The sequence below is a fragment of the Heterocephalus glaber genome, unplaced genomic scaffold (assembly GCF_053883595.1).
Source record: "Heterocephalus glaber isolate CG9 unplaced genomic scaffold, H.glaber_assembly_v1.0 deba00000331, whole genome shotgun sequence".
NCBI classification, from domain to species: Eukaryota; Metazoa; Chordata; class Mammalia; order Rodentia; family Bathyergidae; genus Heterocephalus; species Heterocephalus glaber.
Window position 1 is genome coordinate 31,879,409 of NW_028258142.1, and position 16,736 is coordinate 31,896,144.

Consider the following 16,736-nt stretch of genomic DNA (forward strand, 5'->3'; position numbering starts at 1 on the left):
TCTCTGCTACATGCATAGGGTTCAGATCCAACAGCTGAAGAGTTAGGAAATGACCTTGGGGTGCTGCTGAGCTACTGATCTTCCAACTGAGTTCTGTGGGCAGCCACTCCACTCTTAGCACTTCAGTCTTATGTTTTTGGGACTCCCAAGACAGGTGTCACCTACCAAAGGTTTCTTTACTTCCACCATTGTTAGTCTGCTGTTTCTCAGAATTGTGTGTTGCAACCCATTAGTGGGTCATGAAATCAGTTTAATGGGTTGTGACCAACATATTGTTTTTAGTGAAATAACTTGGGTTGGAAATTGTAGGAGGGAAGTTTGTGGCAGAAAGAATGTTGTGGCATGACTATTTCTCAGTGTTAGGTTAGATAAGGTGTGTGGTCATCTAATATGTGCTCCCACAATGAGTCCCAGGGAACAAGTGAGCTGCTGGAGGCTGAGTTGAGTCTAGAGCCAGCACTCCTGTGCCCCTCCTACATCTTACTGCTTAAGTCCCCGTTGCCCTTCAAACATAGGTTTATCAGAGGAAGAAGTGACTTGGGTGGGGGTCCTGAAAGACTGCCCTCTACCCCTGTGCCAGGCCCAGACCTGAGACCTGACATAGCACTAACTGCTCCTCATTCTCTAATGTTTTAGAGTCCAAATTCTGGAACTGAAGGCTGGACAAGAGCTGAAATAGTCTGAGTGTGTTGAACCCTGGCCTTTGTAGTCAGGCCTGGCTTCAGGTGTTGGCCGCTGCACTTCTTGGCTGGGTGATCTTGGTCAAGTTAATAAATCTCTCAAAACCTGGGTTTCCTTATCTTTAAGTAAAATGACCTTACTTACTTCACAAGTGTTGTAAGGAATGAGATAAAGTCCTCAGCACAGTACCAAGCATTTAAGCATTTAACAAAATACTTATTAGTCATCCAGATATGAGCAAGAAGTTGCCTCCCTATGGGTGTAAGTATTTGGAAAAAATATGTCTATATCAGAAATTTCTAGCTTTGTTTTGTGAAATCCCAATGTGTGTGGCTACCTTGAAAGAGTATCCTGAAACTATTAAGCAATGGAATGGGTCAGTTTAAAAGTTATATAAAAGGGCTTATGGTGTAATTTAGTGGTAGAGCATGCCCTAGTATGCTCAAACACATGCCATGCTAAACTCTCTAGGGCCATTGTAAAAGAAGGTTTGGAATGCCAATTTCTACAGCCATACCTGTGCTATATACTGCAGGGCCCTGAACATAAGCAGAGAAATTCAAGGTGTTCACCTTTGTGTATAATTTACCACTTTGTGTCTAATGGTGGGTTTGTAAAGTGGAAAGCATATAAATCAGGACCACATCAAGCCATGGAGAAGACACAAGGGACGCATGTGACAATGTGGTCATCTATGCCAGGTGAAATCGTGGGGTCCATCTCTGTGTAAAAAGAACCACCTATTTCACCAAGGACTTTCTAACAGAATGAATTAATGGTAGGACAAGTGACTTGGAGGAGGTGTCATGCCAAGGGTGTCTTCTTGTACACCAAGAAGAGGCTGGGCTGGGAGTTTAGCTCAGTGGTTTCAGCACCTGCCTCGCAAGCGCAAGGACCTGAGTTCGATCCCCGGTACCAAAAAAAATGAAGAGGCTTAGAAGCCCATGGGTTTGACCTGGCTAACTATAAACCCTGCATAGCCAGGGGTCTATACACCTGCCACCTGCCACCTCTGATTCACCAGCTGAGCTCCCTCAAAGCCTCACTGCATGAAATCAGAGTTCAGTGTGTGTCACCCATACTCCTACTGGGTTTGCTATCATTGTATAAAACAATCTGTTCTAGAGATAGGAGGAGGAGAAGGTTTGCTTCTGGGATCTCACATGAGCTTTATGTGAAATGAGAACAATATCTCCCCTTTATGAAGTCCTTCTCTCCCCTTAATCTCTCTTCTCTGTGTCTCCTGTATGGAGCATCCAGCTCTGTGCTGGCCCACACTCACAAGAAATTCACAGCTAGAAGTGACACAATCTTGAAGCAGTTAAAGAGTAACTCATAACCAGATGTAAGTTTGTAGTGCAAGTCTGGGAGGAGTGGAGACTTCTTGGATAAGGTGAGGCTGGAGCTGGGCCTTAAAGAATGAGGAGGATTTGGATTGGTGGGGAGACAATGGGATGATGCCACCAGCTGCAAAGCAGCACACTGTCCAGAAATGGACTGAAATGTAAAGAGGGATTCTCTAACTCTCAGTTCCCTGTGCCCACTGCTCAGTCTCCTAGTTGCAGTATGCTTGGACATCAGATGTGCTTTCTCCTCATCCAGGCAGCCATTTTTTTTTTGTACCAGGGATAGAACTCAGGACTTTGTGCTTGCAAAGCTGGCATGGTGCCACTGAGCTAAATCCCCGGCCAGCCAGCCTCTTCTTGGCAGGTAAGAGAACTCACACTTGCCAAGTCTTTAGACCCATGTGGAAAGTGGCCTCTCCTACTGTTGATCCCACCCAGCTGCAGTCAGAGTTTCCAGCAGGATCAAGATGAGCACAACTTACTAGCCTCTTACAGGTTGCCAGATGGATGGATGTTTTTCCTGCCATCCTAACTGTTTTAGACTTCTTTCTAGAGGGTAATTATAATTGCATCTGTGCCTTCTGTTTATGTAATTACAGGTATTATGGAAAGTGTAATGAAGGAAAGACATGCTTCTGGTATCACAGAAAATGTTGTCTAAAGCCGTGATTTAAATGTGTGGGCTTAGATCCAGGATGCTCCTTTCATGTCTCTCCTTACATTTGTTGCCTTAGCACATTTTGCCAAAGAGCCCAAGAGAGGATTCCCTCCCTGAACTGCCATTAGATTTTGGACAGCAGCATGGTGATTTTATGGTACTTTGGTTAGTATCACAGTGACGTTGAATCATTCATACTATTTCATCTAAATTCTCTTCATGTTTGTCTGCTGTATCTAGGGATAAATCAAATGAAATTTTATGGATGTCACCTGCCTGCAAGGTATCAGCTATGAAAGGAAGTATACAACAAGTGCAGTGTGTGCTAGCCTCAGTGTATAGAGCTGAGCTCTATTTGCAGATCTAACTTTGGGAAACTTTCTCAGGAGCAGAGGGACCTGAGTGGAATATGGGCAGATTAGGAGTCATCTACAAAGCTCCCTAGTTGCCGAAAACTCAGTAAAGTGATATCACTTGTATTAGCCTGTCAAGGAGCTGCATAACTTTCCACAGCTGTGTCTTTAGGACATTTCAATGGGCTTCTTTGATTATCGGAATTACAGTTTATATGTCTTTCCACATTTCTGTTGTGTGAGTGACCAAAGGAAGGAAAATGGTAAAGGAAATTCCATACATTGCCCTGGATTGCAGAGGCTGGTGATGAATCTTCCACAGGGCCATTCTTCAAGACCTCAAGCATTTCAGGCACAGTCCTGCATCAGCTCTACTGATGTCTTGAGAGGAAAATTCTTACCTCTTCCAAATTTGAGATTCAGTCAATATCCCTACAGTCCACCAAGCCAGAGGGGACAACTGTCGCATTGCCAGCCAGCAATAGCTATCTGGGGCTGCTCCTGCTCCTCAAGCTTTAAGGTACCTGATTGTTTTTATCCTTTCTAAGAATTATGGCTTTCTTGGGAGTGTGGCTTTAAATGAAAATGTATCATTCTATTTGAAATGCTGTGCAGTGGCTAAGAAATACGTTCATTTCAATGTGCATAAAGCACAGTGATGAATGCACTGTCAGGGACAGAACCTTACCTACACAGCTCCTGGCTCTCGTGCCTGTGCAGTTACCTGTCTCCCTGGGCTCACAGTTTTGTGACTGAAGGAACTCGGGTAAATACTGCTTAACCAAAACAAGTGTGGTAGAGGACTCCATGAATGTGTAATTGATACTTTAAAAATGAATCAAAACAAAACTGCATAAACTCCAGTTCTCACTTCAACCCATCATCTTCATAAAAATGTAGGTTTCCTAAAAAGATTTCCAGCTCCTCAACTTCTATCTCTCTAAACTCATGTGGGATAAATAGTCTAAGATTGTAGAATTAGATGGGTGCCATAGAATCTGCCTGATTTACCTTCCTACCTAATCATGTTCGAACCGAAAACAGACCCACAATTATTTCCATTGCTATTAAATATCCTTCAGAAAGAGAATAGTGCAGAATTTATTTTAGAGTGATATGATTCTTTATCTCAGGCTCTTATAGCCTCAAGTCCTGACTCTTTTGCCCAACCTCTGTACTCTTTTCTGTGGACTGCAGTCTGACCTAGTGGTGTACACCCAGGGCTATGCATCAGTTAGCGGGGTATACTTACCAATTTCAGAAGCCAGGGCCCTTCCTCAGACCTAAGAGTCTGAATCTGAGACTGAGCCCTGACCATTTGCTTTTTGGCAAGGTTTCCAAGTGATGTTTTAAATGAATCCTGCCTGGAAACCATTATTCTGGAGGTGCATGTTGGCCCATCTGCAGCCACTTGGTCATGTGCAGGCCATGTTAGGACTGATTGGGGTTTTCCTGTATGGTCCCCTCTTTGTGTTTCAACCCCAGCTTAGAGCCAGTGGGGAGGAACTGTGTTTCCCTCCCCCTACAGTAAAGCTTAGCAAACTTCAGAGCTGGGGCCACTTCTGTGGCTGAGGCTGTGTTCCCTGGGAGGGCCAGGATATGTGGGGGGAGGGCAATATGGGGTATTTATAGTGATGTGAGGCATATAATGAGCATCATGCAGCCTTTTCCCAAGGAATTCCTTCATAAGGTTAGTGTTGAAATAAGGATAACAACTCCTGATTATGAATTACTTAATGAATGTTGCCCACAAACCTCATCTTTTCCATCACACTTTTTATTGAGATATAATGCACATAATACAAAATTCATCCTTTTAAGGTAATTTGGTGATTTTCATTATATTCCATTGTACAACCATCACCACTATCTAGTTTTATAATATTTTCAGCACCTTGAAAAGAAACTGTTAGCAGTCATTCCTTTTCTCTCCTCCCAGGCCCTGGCAAGCACTAACCTTTGCATTTTGGTTGATTCACTTATTCTAGATATTTCATTTACATACAGTCATATGATATTTGACCTTTTGTGTCTGGCTTCTTTCACATAGTACTGTTTTAAAAGGTTCATCCATGTTGTAGCATGCATCAGTACTTTATTCCTTTACATTGATGAATACTGTTTCTTTGTATGGATACACCACATTTTACTTTATCCATTCCTCAGCTGATGATGTTTAGGATGTTTCTAGTTTTTTTCAAGTGTGAATAATGCTGCTATGAACATTTGTGTAGATATTTTTGTGGGGGCATATGTTTTTATTTCTCTTTGGTATATATCTGCAAGTGGAATTGTTGGGTCACCGTTTACCCTTTTGAGGACCTGCCATATGCATATGATATGAGGTAGGGTCCTGTTCTGCAGTGGCTGCACCATTTTACATTCTCACAAGCATTATATGAGGGTTCCTTTTCTTTTTTGCATGTCATCCTTGCGCAGGGGCCATGCTAATCTTCTCTGTATCATTCCAATTTTAGTATATGTGGTGCCGAAGCAAGCACTCCTTTTCTTTTTTTAAAGAAGTCTTGTGTTGCTTAGACTAGCCTTAAACTCTGAAACCTCCCATCTTAGCCTCTAGAACACTTGGGATTACAAACATGTACCACCACCTGGCAAGGGCTCCCCTTTCTACACATTTTTACTGATACAGTACTTGTGATTATCTGTCTTTATTTTTATAGCCATCATAATGAGAATGAAATGGTATCTCCTTGTGATTTTGATTTGTATTTCCCTGATGGTTAATGACATGAAGTATCTTTTCACATACTTATTGGCCTTTTTTGAAAAAATGTGTATTCAAATCTTTTGCCTATTTCTAAAATTGGGTTACGTCTTAGTTACTTTTCTCATTACTGAGTCAAAATACCCAACATCCAAAGTTAAAGGAGGAAAGGTTTCTTTCATCTCACAATTTGTAGAGGTTTCACTCCGTAGTTGGCTGGCTCCAAGGCAGGGCAGCATAGCAGAGGAAAACAGTCCATAGCATGGCAGGCAGAAGGCAACAAGCATTAAAGCAGCAGCAGCAACTCTCCCTTTCCCTTTCATGCCATTCAGGCTATAGGCTTTTGTTTGGTACCACTCATACCCAGGATGGGCCTTCCCATTATCTATACCCAGAAATGTGCTAAACCAATCAGTGGTCTAATTTTGTACCACACACCTTTAATCCAAGTATCACATATCCTAGATCCAGCCAGCTCCAAAAAGCCCCACGTATGAGCACATAAGGCTTTGGGGGCCCATCTAGGTACAAGCCATAATAGATTATTTGGGCCACGGATTTAGCTCAGTGGTTTTGCTGCCTGCTGCCCAAGCGCAAGGACCCAAGTTCGATCCCCAGAACCAAAAAAAAAAAAAGAGGGTTCTGCATAATAGATTATTTGCTTACTGTTGATTTGTAAGAGTTTTTTTATGTATTCTGGTTATGAGATCTTTAAGAAACATTCAACTTACAAATATATTTTTTCATTCTATAAGCTTTTTTTATGGCATTCTTTGAAACATAAAATGTTTTAATTTTAAAGAAGTCTAATTTATCTAGTTTTTTCTTTATTTGTGCTTTGAGTGTCATAGCTAAATAATCATTGCATGACCCAGAGCCTCAAGGGTTGATTTCTGTTTTCTTCTAAGGTTTTTTTTTGTTTTACACTTTTAAGTGATCTATTTGGAGTTAATTCATGTATATGATGTGAGGTAGGGTCCCAGTCTCGTTCTTTTGTATGCAGATATGCAGTTGTCCCAGCACTGTTTGTGGAAAAGATCGCTTTAACTCTTGAGATAGACAAGACAGGTGGTATCACATCCATTTTGCAGATGAGAAAACAAATCCCAGAAAAGCAATTGGATCAGTCCTCCTAGACAGAAAGTGAGGGAGAACCATCCCACATAAGGTTAAGGCTGCCTGCACTTGTGAGTCTCCAAGAAGATATGCTTTCTTCATCTTTGCCCTCTTGTCTTTTTTATTCATTTATTTATTTGTTTGTTCATTTACTTATTTATTTTTGAGACAGCGTCTTTCTATGTAGGCTAGGCTGACCTTGAACTCAAAGTCCTCTTGCTTCAGCCTTCCACAGGACTGGGATTGCAGGTGTGAGCCACCATCCCTGTCCTTTAAGTTTTGTCCATTCCTGGTATATTTCCAAAGAAAACTCTTATATCTAAAAGACTTTTGTATCCAATTGAATTTATTTCTCTCCTGTTTTGTTCCTTTAAAGAGGAAAACAGAGATGTATATGTTGTTTGGATGGCCAATATGAAGATTATCAACAACTCTATATCCAGAGAGGGACCATTAGACCTAGTTGGTAGGCCTCACATTTGGGTAAGTGCCTTAACCTCAAAACTGCTATTTGGTTCCTATGTGAAACATTGTCCCTGCTGAGGCTCATAGGCTCCTACTAAGAGAAGCCTCCCATTGACATGGGATGCTTGACCAGGACTCTTGGACCAAAGATGAATGGCAGCATAGTGGAATATATTAAAGTACAATTGACACACTTAATCTTGATTTAGCATTTCTAAGGAACCCTTGGGATCATCCACCATGACATCTTTAGGATTTTTTTCTTTGTGGCCTGATGTCCTAGAGATTCCATGACTTAGAGCATCAATCACAGCAAGATCTTACTGTAGGGACTCTCAGAGTTTATCTAATGCAGCCAACATCTGCATGAAGAAATATGCCCCAAAGAGAAACAGCAGAAAGATCTGCAACAGTGCCGACCTTGGTCCCCTGCATACCTCTCAGGCAGGTATGTTGTTCTGCAGAGTATTCCCATATACAGATGTTTAAATCCAATGTAAGGATCCAAATAGGTCCTCAGTCAACCAAAACAATGCCCCAAGTACCGAGTTTCCTGCTTCATTCACAGCTGCATAATCACTCACTGTCTCCAATCTGAGGAGCTCATTACTAGCAGGCATCCGTCCAGACTATGGACTTGCTGAATGCTTGCCTCCATAGAAGCAGTCACAGGCCCTGGGCTTTTCCCACACACTAAAATGTGGCCAGGTCAGGACAGCTTCTCCCCAGCAGACCAGAACAAACCAAGTAAAGGCCTTTCTTTAAAAGGAAGTATGACATTGAAGTCTGGGATGCTCAGCTAGGCTCCCAACATGTGAGTCGGAATCCAGGGGGAGCAGGGCTGCAGTGAAGGGAGATTTAAGGGGTAACTGCTGTTGCTGAGACTCCATAGACCACAGTCAGGGCCTGGTCATAGACTCAGGATGGGGCTGTTCTCCCACCACTAATACAGAATAGAATGAAAGGGTACCCAGGCCCAGGAGTGGGCTAAAGGACCCCTCCAGCCAGAGTTAGAGGATGTGTGCAAGGAATGAGGCCCACTGGAGGCAGATGGCAGTCATGGCTGTTTGTTCCCAAGAAGCCTTTCTGGACTACAGTTATGCTCTGTAGTAAACATTTTGCAAGTACTTGAGAGCTTTTAATGTTCCAAGGGAGGGGAGATGGTCCAAAGATGCTATATTTTGTGGGACTGTGCCACACACTAAAGAACTGTTAAACCAAAGACAGTGGTCCCTTTTTTGAGAAACTGGTAGAAGAGATTTAACTGTATGGTATGTGTGTAGGGGGGTGTCAGGGTCTAACCATTTGAGTAGCCAGTAAAGCATGATTTTTTAAAACTATAATATGCAACTGGGTATAAAGGTACAGTTGGTAGTTGCTGATAAGTGTTGAGAGGTTTTAAAATATCTCAGACAAGGTAGGCCTGTGCTTAACAGAGCTCCTCATACACACACAAGCAGATCTGTAATAGAAAGTAGAAGGCTCTAAGCCCGTTCAGGACTAGCTAAAATGCAGTGTGTGGTTTTGTTTTGTTTTGTTTTGTTTTTTCGGGGCGGGGGCGGGGGGGGGGCTCCATAGTAGAAAATTATCCTGGGTTAAACCCATGGTCTCACTGAGCATCCAAATGTTCCCACCAAATCAAAGTCCTGTTAAGAAGTTCTAGTTTTGGAAAAAGAATCACACATTTTTTTCAGCTTTGCTTTGAAGGTTCTCCTATTAGAGGTGAGGGAGCATTTCCTGGGAGTGCTTTCTCTCTAGGAGCGTTCAGAGGTCCATGGGAAGAGGATCCCATATGTGATTCTGGGTCCTGAAGTGACCAACACCTTGACAGGCCTTTTGTCCAAGCCCTGTAGCAGACGATCTCTGCCCAAACTGATGGTGTGCTTCTCAGTGGACCCTTTGCCTTCATATGGACACCTGGTATCCCCCATCCCCTAAACTCCAGTGCACACCCTGTATGTGGAACAGGTTATGTTTTTTTTTAATCCTTTTATTGGTACATTTTAGGTATACAGTATAATGACATTCATCATTGGAAATATGCACCTTTACATAGTCTCTCTTGGTTCTTATTTTTTCCCCCTTCCTCTACCCTCCCTTGAGCACCTCCAGCCCTCCCTATTTACAAAGACTTTGTTTCCTTTTTTTCATTTTCTCATATTAATTCCCTTCCTTTCTTTCCTTTCCCCTACCCCTCCCACTTCCCCTTCCCCTTTGCCCCTTTTCTTTCTATTTCACATTATCTGTTATACCTTTTAGTCCTTATTTACACTTTCACTTTCTCACACTAGAGAAACTATTTGGTATTTATACATGAGTGTCCTATTTATTTCACTTAAGAGTATCACCTCAATATGCATCCATTTAACAATAAATGTCTAATTTCTCATTTTTTATGGCTGAGTAGTACTCCATTTAAAAAAAAAAAAACACATTTTCTTAATCCAGTCTCCAGTTAATGGGCATTTGGGCTGTTTCCAAGTTTTAGCTATTACAAACTGTGCTGCTATGAACATGGGTGCACATATATCACTGTGGTATGATTCTTTTAATTCTTTGGGGAAGATACCCAGCAGGGGAATAGCTGAGTCAAATGGGACTTCCAGTCCTAGTTCCTTGAGGTATCTCCATACTGATTTCCACAGTGGTTGCACCAGTCTACACTCCCACCAGCAGTGGAGCAGGGTTCCTCTCCCAACAGCCCCAACAGCATTTGTTATTGGTTTTCTTGATAGCAGCCATTCTTTCTGGGGTGAGGTGGAATCTCAGTGTTGTTTTCATTTGCATCTCTCAAATGACCAGTGATGTTGAACATTTTTTCATGTGTTTATTTGCTATTTCTACTTCTTTGTCTGAGAAAGGTCTGTTCGTTTCAGATGCCCATTTTTGGGTTGGGCCTTTAAATTTGGGAGGTCTGATCTTTTGAAGTTCTTTATAGATTCTAGATAGTAGACCTTTGTCTGAGGAAAAGCAGGTGAAGATTTTTTCCCACATTGTGGGTTGCCTCTTCACACTGCTGGTGGTTTCTCTTGCTGTGCAGAAGCTTTTTAATAAGAAGAGATCCCATTTGTTGATTGTTTGTGCTACTTGACGGGCAACTGAGGTTTTGTTCATAAACTCTTTTCCTACACCAGTGTCTTCAAGAGTTCTACCCAACCTCTGGAACAGGTTATGTTTTAAGAACATGTTTGCGAGAAAAGAAGTGGAACAGGCTTGCACAGAAAGAAGAAGCAATTTAGATATTTGGAAGTTTTGCACCTTTCCAAACAGTCTGCATGATGGACTCATTGGCTTCTAAATCCCTGTGAGGTGTTTTTGTGAGGTGGAGACTCTTGCCTCTTTTATAGGTAGGAGGGAGGTAAGGCATCCAGGCTGGGAATGACCAGGGTGGGTCAGAACCAGGTTTCGGTACTTCTGTCCTCCAAGCTTGTTCCAAACTGGCTTTGATATCTTAGCAGTCACATCTTCCTGGTCTCATAATTTCCTTGAGTTATGGATCTGTCAGCAGTAAGATTTTCATATTAGAAGCATTTAAGGTGTTTAGCCTAGCTAAATGCTGCTTTAATTATTTCCCCCAGCAAAATTGCAAACTCATAAGAAGAAATAAGACAAATGAGTACACAAATAACTGTGATGTAGAATGTGCCCTCAGAGATTGCATTACTTGTGTTAGCCTAGTCAGGTGTTGACAGGTGGGCAGGGACAACACGGAGACTTAGACTTTATGACGCTCTTTTTTTGTATCCAGTATTTCATTTGATTCTTGCTCAGATCCTTCTTTCCCTATGTAGAAGTATCAGAAAGAATGGTCTATATTTAAAACTGGAGGGGGATGGGATAGAAAGCACCTACTAAAAACAAACGCACACATGATTTTCAGCTTGTCAACTGTAGGTCCCTCAGGCCTCTGGTATTAAGTCATTCAAGGACTGGTTAAGGCTGGGGGTTTTTCTTGATATTTTTGTACATGATTGAAATAATTGAGGCAGCATTTAGCTGAGCAAAGAACTTAAATATTCCCATTTTCAAAGCAGCCTCTTCAGGATGGCCAGTGACTCAGAGGTTTGACTCTCAATCCATTCACAGCTAGTGGGCAAAAAAGTTTCTTTTCAGCGAGTAGAGGCCATAAGAGCAAGAGGAGCTCTTTGTTGGCCTTAAAACAGAGGGCTTGGGCACTGTGAGGACCTTCTTTCCTCTCCCTGAAGGGAGGCCTGTGGACAGTGAGCAGGCCTTGGAAGAGTGTATTATGTGCTCTCATTCCCTAGTTCCACTGCATCTGTAACAGACTGAACCAGTTAAAAAGCAAAGCGGTGTAGAGACTTGAGTACACTGGTGGTTGCCAACATTTGAAAGGAGAGAATGGGATAGGATGGCTCAGGGTGTAGAATTTCCTTTTGGGGTTGTGAAAATGTTCTGGAATTCAATACGGGGGATGGTTGTGTAACTTTGCAAATGAACTTAAAATTATTGAATTGTGTACTTTTAAAGGGTAAATTTTATCTTAATGTAAGTGCTCTTCCAGAAAAGCTTTTGTTTTAAAGTAAGGAGCAAAATCGTTACTCTTACATAGAGGAAAAAAGATGGAAAAATGTCATTCTGATATTTATTCTTACACTTCCCCCTTTCCAGAAACCCATTACTATATTGGAAATATTCCGTCAAGCCAAGAAAAATATTTACAGAGGAAGAAGGGGACATAGAGGGAGACAAGGCGCTCAGTCTTCTTTCCTCCTCATCCCAGGAAGGTGAACCTCAGCTGTCCAAAGGTTCTGGAGTCAAAGCAGAGGAGCTTTCCCCGAGCTCAGTGCACTCCATTGCCCCAATGGGCCCCTGACTTGCTTTTCTAGATGAAGTTTCCAAAGGACACTCTTTAGAGGCAAAGAGCTACGGGGAAGGGATACAGACCACTCATTTTCTACTTAACACCTTAGCATGTCAATCTGAGTAGCTGGCCAGTCCCTCAGCATGGGCACCCGTTGGTGGCAGTTGCAGCCAGTGCCTGTTGACTTCTAAACAAGGTGCACCCAGCAGGAGACCTTGGAGAACAGAGCATGCTGGCCCCACCCAATGCTCTGCAGTTTGAGCCAGCATGGCTCTGCACTGTCACCACACAGGACTCAGGAAAGTTGGGCACGGGCTGCATCAACCTTCACAGAAGTTTAGACCAAAATTCCCTCCTTCCCTTTCAGGAGGGGCTCTGCTGACTCACAGTGCAGTTATTCACAGAGGGTATGGGCATCTCTGAAAACTGAGATGAGAACTGAGGAGTACCTGGGAAGTATGAACAGAGGCTGCCTTAGTGAGGAAGGGCAGCCCTGCCTAGGAAACAGATTTGCTTGTGGAAGACTAATTTGTTTATGTAAAGATGCCTCCGAAGTGGGGGGGGGGGGGGCAAACCTGAGGCCCTCTTATCAACTCCCTTCCCAAACTTAGCAAACCGGCACTTCCTTACAGAGGTAGCAAATTAGAGGTCTCTTCAATTATGTGAAATCAAGTGGTGTCTTTTCAGGGTGTCTACTGTACTGATGGAGAAAAGGGAATCAAGCAAAATCTACTTGGGGTAGGAAGTGATTCTTTCTACACTGTACCAAAATATGAACAGTGTTACCTCTAGGGACTAGGAAGTAGTATATGGCCACCTTTTCTTTTCTAGTGTATACTTTTCTGCATTTAAAGAAAAGGCGTTTACCATAATAGTTATCAGCTCTATAAGAAGTAAATCAACATTTAAAAACAAAGCTGTGATTAGGCATGGTGACACATGCCTGTAATCTCAGCTTAGGAGGCTGAGGCAGGAAGATACAAATTCAAGGCCAGCCTGAGCAACTTAGGGAGATCATGCATCAAAATAATTTTTTTAAAAAATAATTATAGTAATTTTTTAAAAGGACTGGGTTAGCTCAGTGTTCCCTGAGTTCAGTCCCCCATACTACAAAACATCCAAAGGTGCCCTACACCAGCAATGTCTGCAGAGGAGGGCAGCTGCGTGTTTATGGACAGAGACCTCTGTTCATTTCTCAAAAGGTGTCCCCCGGCCCATGGATCCCTCTCTTCTCAGCCAGACTCCAGGAACCAATACAGACTGGACTTTTTGGAGGACAGTAGGGAAGCCAAAACTCCCCAGGGACTTTTTTTGCTGCCTGAGAATGACTTTGTTCAATAGCATTGACCCCATTACACTACCCACAGCCCAGTGTGGCCAAGAAGCAGAACATGTCACCGGACATACCTTTGCTTTTCCTTCAGGTGGACCTACCATGACTTCTTCCACCGATATCGGGTGCTGGTCAAGAAGAGAGAGCTCAGCAACACCGACAAGAAGGCCATCTGCAAGTCTGTGCTGGAGAGCCTCATCAAGGTGAGCTGGGCTCAGCAGAGGGCTACAGCGTCTGCCATCGTCCTTGTTGAGACTGTCTCTAAGATGATAATCAGCTTTCCTGCATCAGAGACTAGAAACAAAAAGCCCCTTACCTAGAGTACCTCATGGCCTTTTTGCATCTCCCCAGCCATTCCCACCACTGTACCTGGGTGGGACCTGATCTGGATCCCAGGCACAGCCCCTGTCTGCAGAGCAGAAAAGAGCTGGTCCACTTTTACCTTATTGCAAAGCTAGCCTCAGAGCTCTCCATTTACTTATTTAAAATCAGGCAGTAGATTTATGTTTTAATTGAAACAATCTGAAAGAACACCTGACAATTGAGAGTTGACAGTTATAAAGATAGTGCCATGAGTGGCAAACCTTTAAACATTCCAGTAGTTCCAAAGAATTCAGGGATTATAGCAGAGTATGATAAGTTCTCCATAAAGGGCTAAACCCTATTGAGAATCTTCCCTTTTAGAAGACAGTAAAAAGGATTATATCAAAAATTTTAAGTTTTCAAGTATTATTTTGCTAGGAAATCTGTTTACTTAGAGTAGCTTATTAACAAATAATCAAGCGTTAAGGTCATGTTTTATTCAGCAAATATGTCAGTCATTTTCTGAGCCTATAGAGTCAGGCTTAGGACAACACAAGGTGTTGTACTGAATGTGTAAGATTTTAAAGTTGTCTTTTAAAAAGGTAAGCCCAAATATTGGTCTCCCTTGTCCCCTCCCCTTTTGAACAACAGAGTAAGAGGGTAGTAGGCTGGTTAATTGAGAGCTGTGGTTTGTTCCTGGAGCTCTGGTGAGCTGAGGTTTTGCTGCGGTCCATCTGACAGTGTCCCAGGTTTATGATCTTGTTATTTGTGGGTGAGAAAAATGTGTTCAAAATGAGCTGATTTCAGGTGACATGGAGTGTCAACTAGTATCAGACATGGTCTCTTCATATGCAGTCCAGGCCTCTACCATGTGGCTGCCTTCTCTATTGTCTACTTGCCTCTCTTCTCTGGACTTCTCCAAGGTTACTAGCAGAACCTCCACTTTCCAAACAAAGGATATACCCTGAGCTCTGCTCCCCTCTGTGTCATAGGACCAAGTGCCCTGCCTGGGACCTGCCTTCTTGACATGTGCATCTCTGGGCCTTGCCAAGAACAGCTGCCTCTTTCTCACTGGTGATGAGCCTGCCTGCTTCTCAGTGCCCAGCTCATAGCTCATACCCTGCTGTCCCATTTCAGATACGCATGTCCTTCCCTTCAGGTGACCTGTCTCTGTAGTGACACATCCCCCTTCCATGTCAGCACTGAGCCTGGCTCAAGGGTACCCACCACACAGTCATGGCATGAATGCACAGGGACTTGCCTGAACAAAGGTTACATGATAGATTGTGTTTTCTTTGCCTGAAATGCATTTTCCCTCTCTCACCTGCTAGCTAGGCTCTGCTCTGTTCCCAAACAGAGCTCTCAGATAATTCCTGGTCTGAGAAGCCTGTTCCTGGCCTCCCAGGTAGAGTTAGCAACTCCATTTTCTGTGGCCCAAAAGTACTCAATGCCTGTCTTCCCTTGTCGCATTTATCTTCTTATATTGTGATTGAAGGCTTGTCTGTCATTTCACTGGACTGTGAACAGGTGAATGGCAAGGACCTTACTATTGCTGTGTTCCTAGTACAATTCCTATTTATCACCAGAGTGATGAGTAAGTAGAGGTGGCTGCATGGGTGACAAGCTAAGCCCATATGACTGGAAGCCTGCTAGTAATGGCCCACCTTGTCAGGAATGTGCATTGCCTATCTTAGAGATGGGGAAACCAAGGCACAGAAAGCTGATGTAAATTGCCCAGTGTTGCACAGTTGGACTCAAACTCCTGTGGCCTAAACCACAATGCCTGGTTAGTGTCACTCTGCATGGTTAGCCTTCCTGGAGGCCTTGTTGTCCTTCGCCACCTCTTTCTTGGGCCACATCATCGAGACACTCATGCTCCTAGTGCTGTGCCAACTGGCTGGACTTCAGCAGAGTCACAAGTTGACCTTGAAGGACATGTGCCACCCTTGCCCTGCCTTGAGCAAGTGTTCGGTACATTTCAGAACAGAATAATTAGGAGAGAAGAAGGGATGAAAGTGGCTAGTAGGCCAGACAACAGGTCCTAATAGCGTTAGGGGGGCAACCTGGGAACTGGGGGCTGCTTCAGTAGGCATCATGGAGAACTTTCACCCCTGCAGTTGGCTGGGGGAGAAATGGGTATTTTGGCTGCGTTTCCTCTGCAAGGACTTTAGGAATGCCCTTTCATGCTTAATGTGAATTTGCTGCTTCAGCTCCACAAATAAATATTCAGTTCTTTCTCCATGCTCTAGTCTGGAGTGGTCAGAGTGAGGGATTTTAAAAAGCGTGCTGTATGAGCCCTGCTCTCCAGGATTAATACTCTAGTGTGAGCACAGACATAACTGTAGGGAATCATACCATGGGGACTGACAATCCTGCGAACCTGAACCTTCATCATGACAGTGAAGGAACGTAAGAACAGGCTTTTGTTGCAAACCCATACAGTACCAGGTATTATGTGCATGAGAAGTATAAAGAGCACAGAATTAGGAAAGGAAGCAGGATATATCAGAGACCTCTGGCCAAGGAAACTCAGATCTTGGATTCGATTCCTTAATATTTCAGAGTGGCCTGGAGCAAGTCACCTGACCATTTTTATCTAGGCTTCAGTACTTTATCATTTATGAAATATATAGAGTGGCTTGGATTGCTAAGACTGCGTTTCCCTTCCTCAGTGTGTGGCTCATGGAGAAAAGATTCCCCAAGATGATGACTGATTGGTTAGTGTATGAATAGAACGGTATGTTCTGGGCTGGAAAGTATGCTCAAGACACATGGGGTAGAGAGTGCAGATCAAGCTGTTTGGTGACTGGATGGAGCATATGCGACACCTTGTTCAGAAAACCTTATTTGTAGAAGCAGTGGCTTCACAGCCCAAATTGCCCCTTGTTGTTTATTTCCAAAATAACAAATGAAGCACTTGTGCTCTGTTTCCTG

At 43.2% G+C, this 16,736-nt stretch overlaps 1 protein-coding gene and 1 non-coding gene across 6 annotated transcripts in view; one reads left to right on the forward strand and one right to left on the reverse strand.

Moving 5' to 3' along the window:
* Positions 1 to 16,736, forward strand: part of Myo5b (myosin VB) — a 385,932-nt gene that overhangs the window by 292,592 nt on the left and 76,604 nt on the right. For all 5 annotated transcript variants that reach the window (XM_013075970.3, XM_087192987.1, XM_087192980.1 and 2 more), the window contains one exon: positions 13,591 to 13,702. In XM_013075970.3, the coding sequence (XP_012931424.1) occupies positions 13,591 to 13,702 (112 nt within the window). The remainder of the gene's footprint in view (positions 1 to 13,590; positions 13,703 to 16,736) is intronic.
* LOC147830087 (U6 spliceosomal RNA) lies at positions 5,433 to 5,539 on the reverse strand. The gene has a single exon (XR_015445045.1). It is a non-coding gene; the product is annotated as a U6 spliceosomal RNA (small nuclear RNA).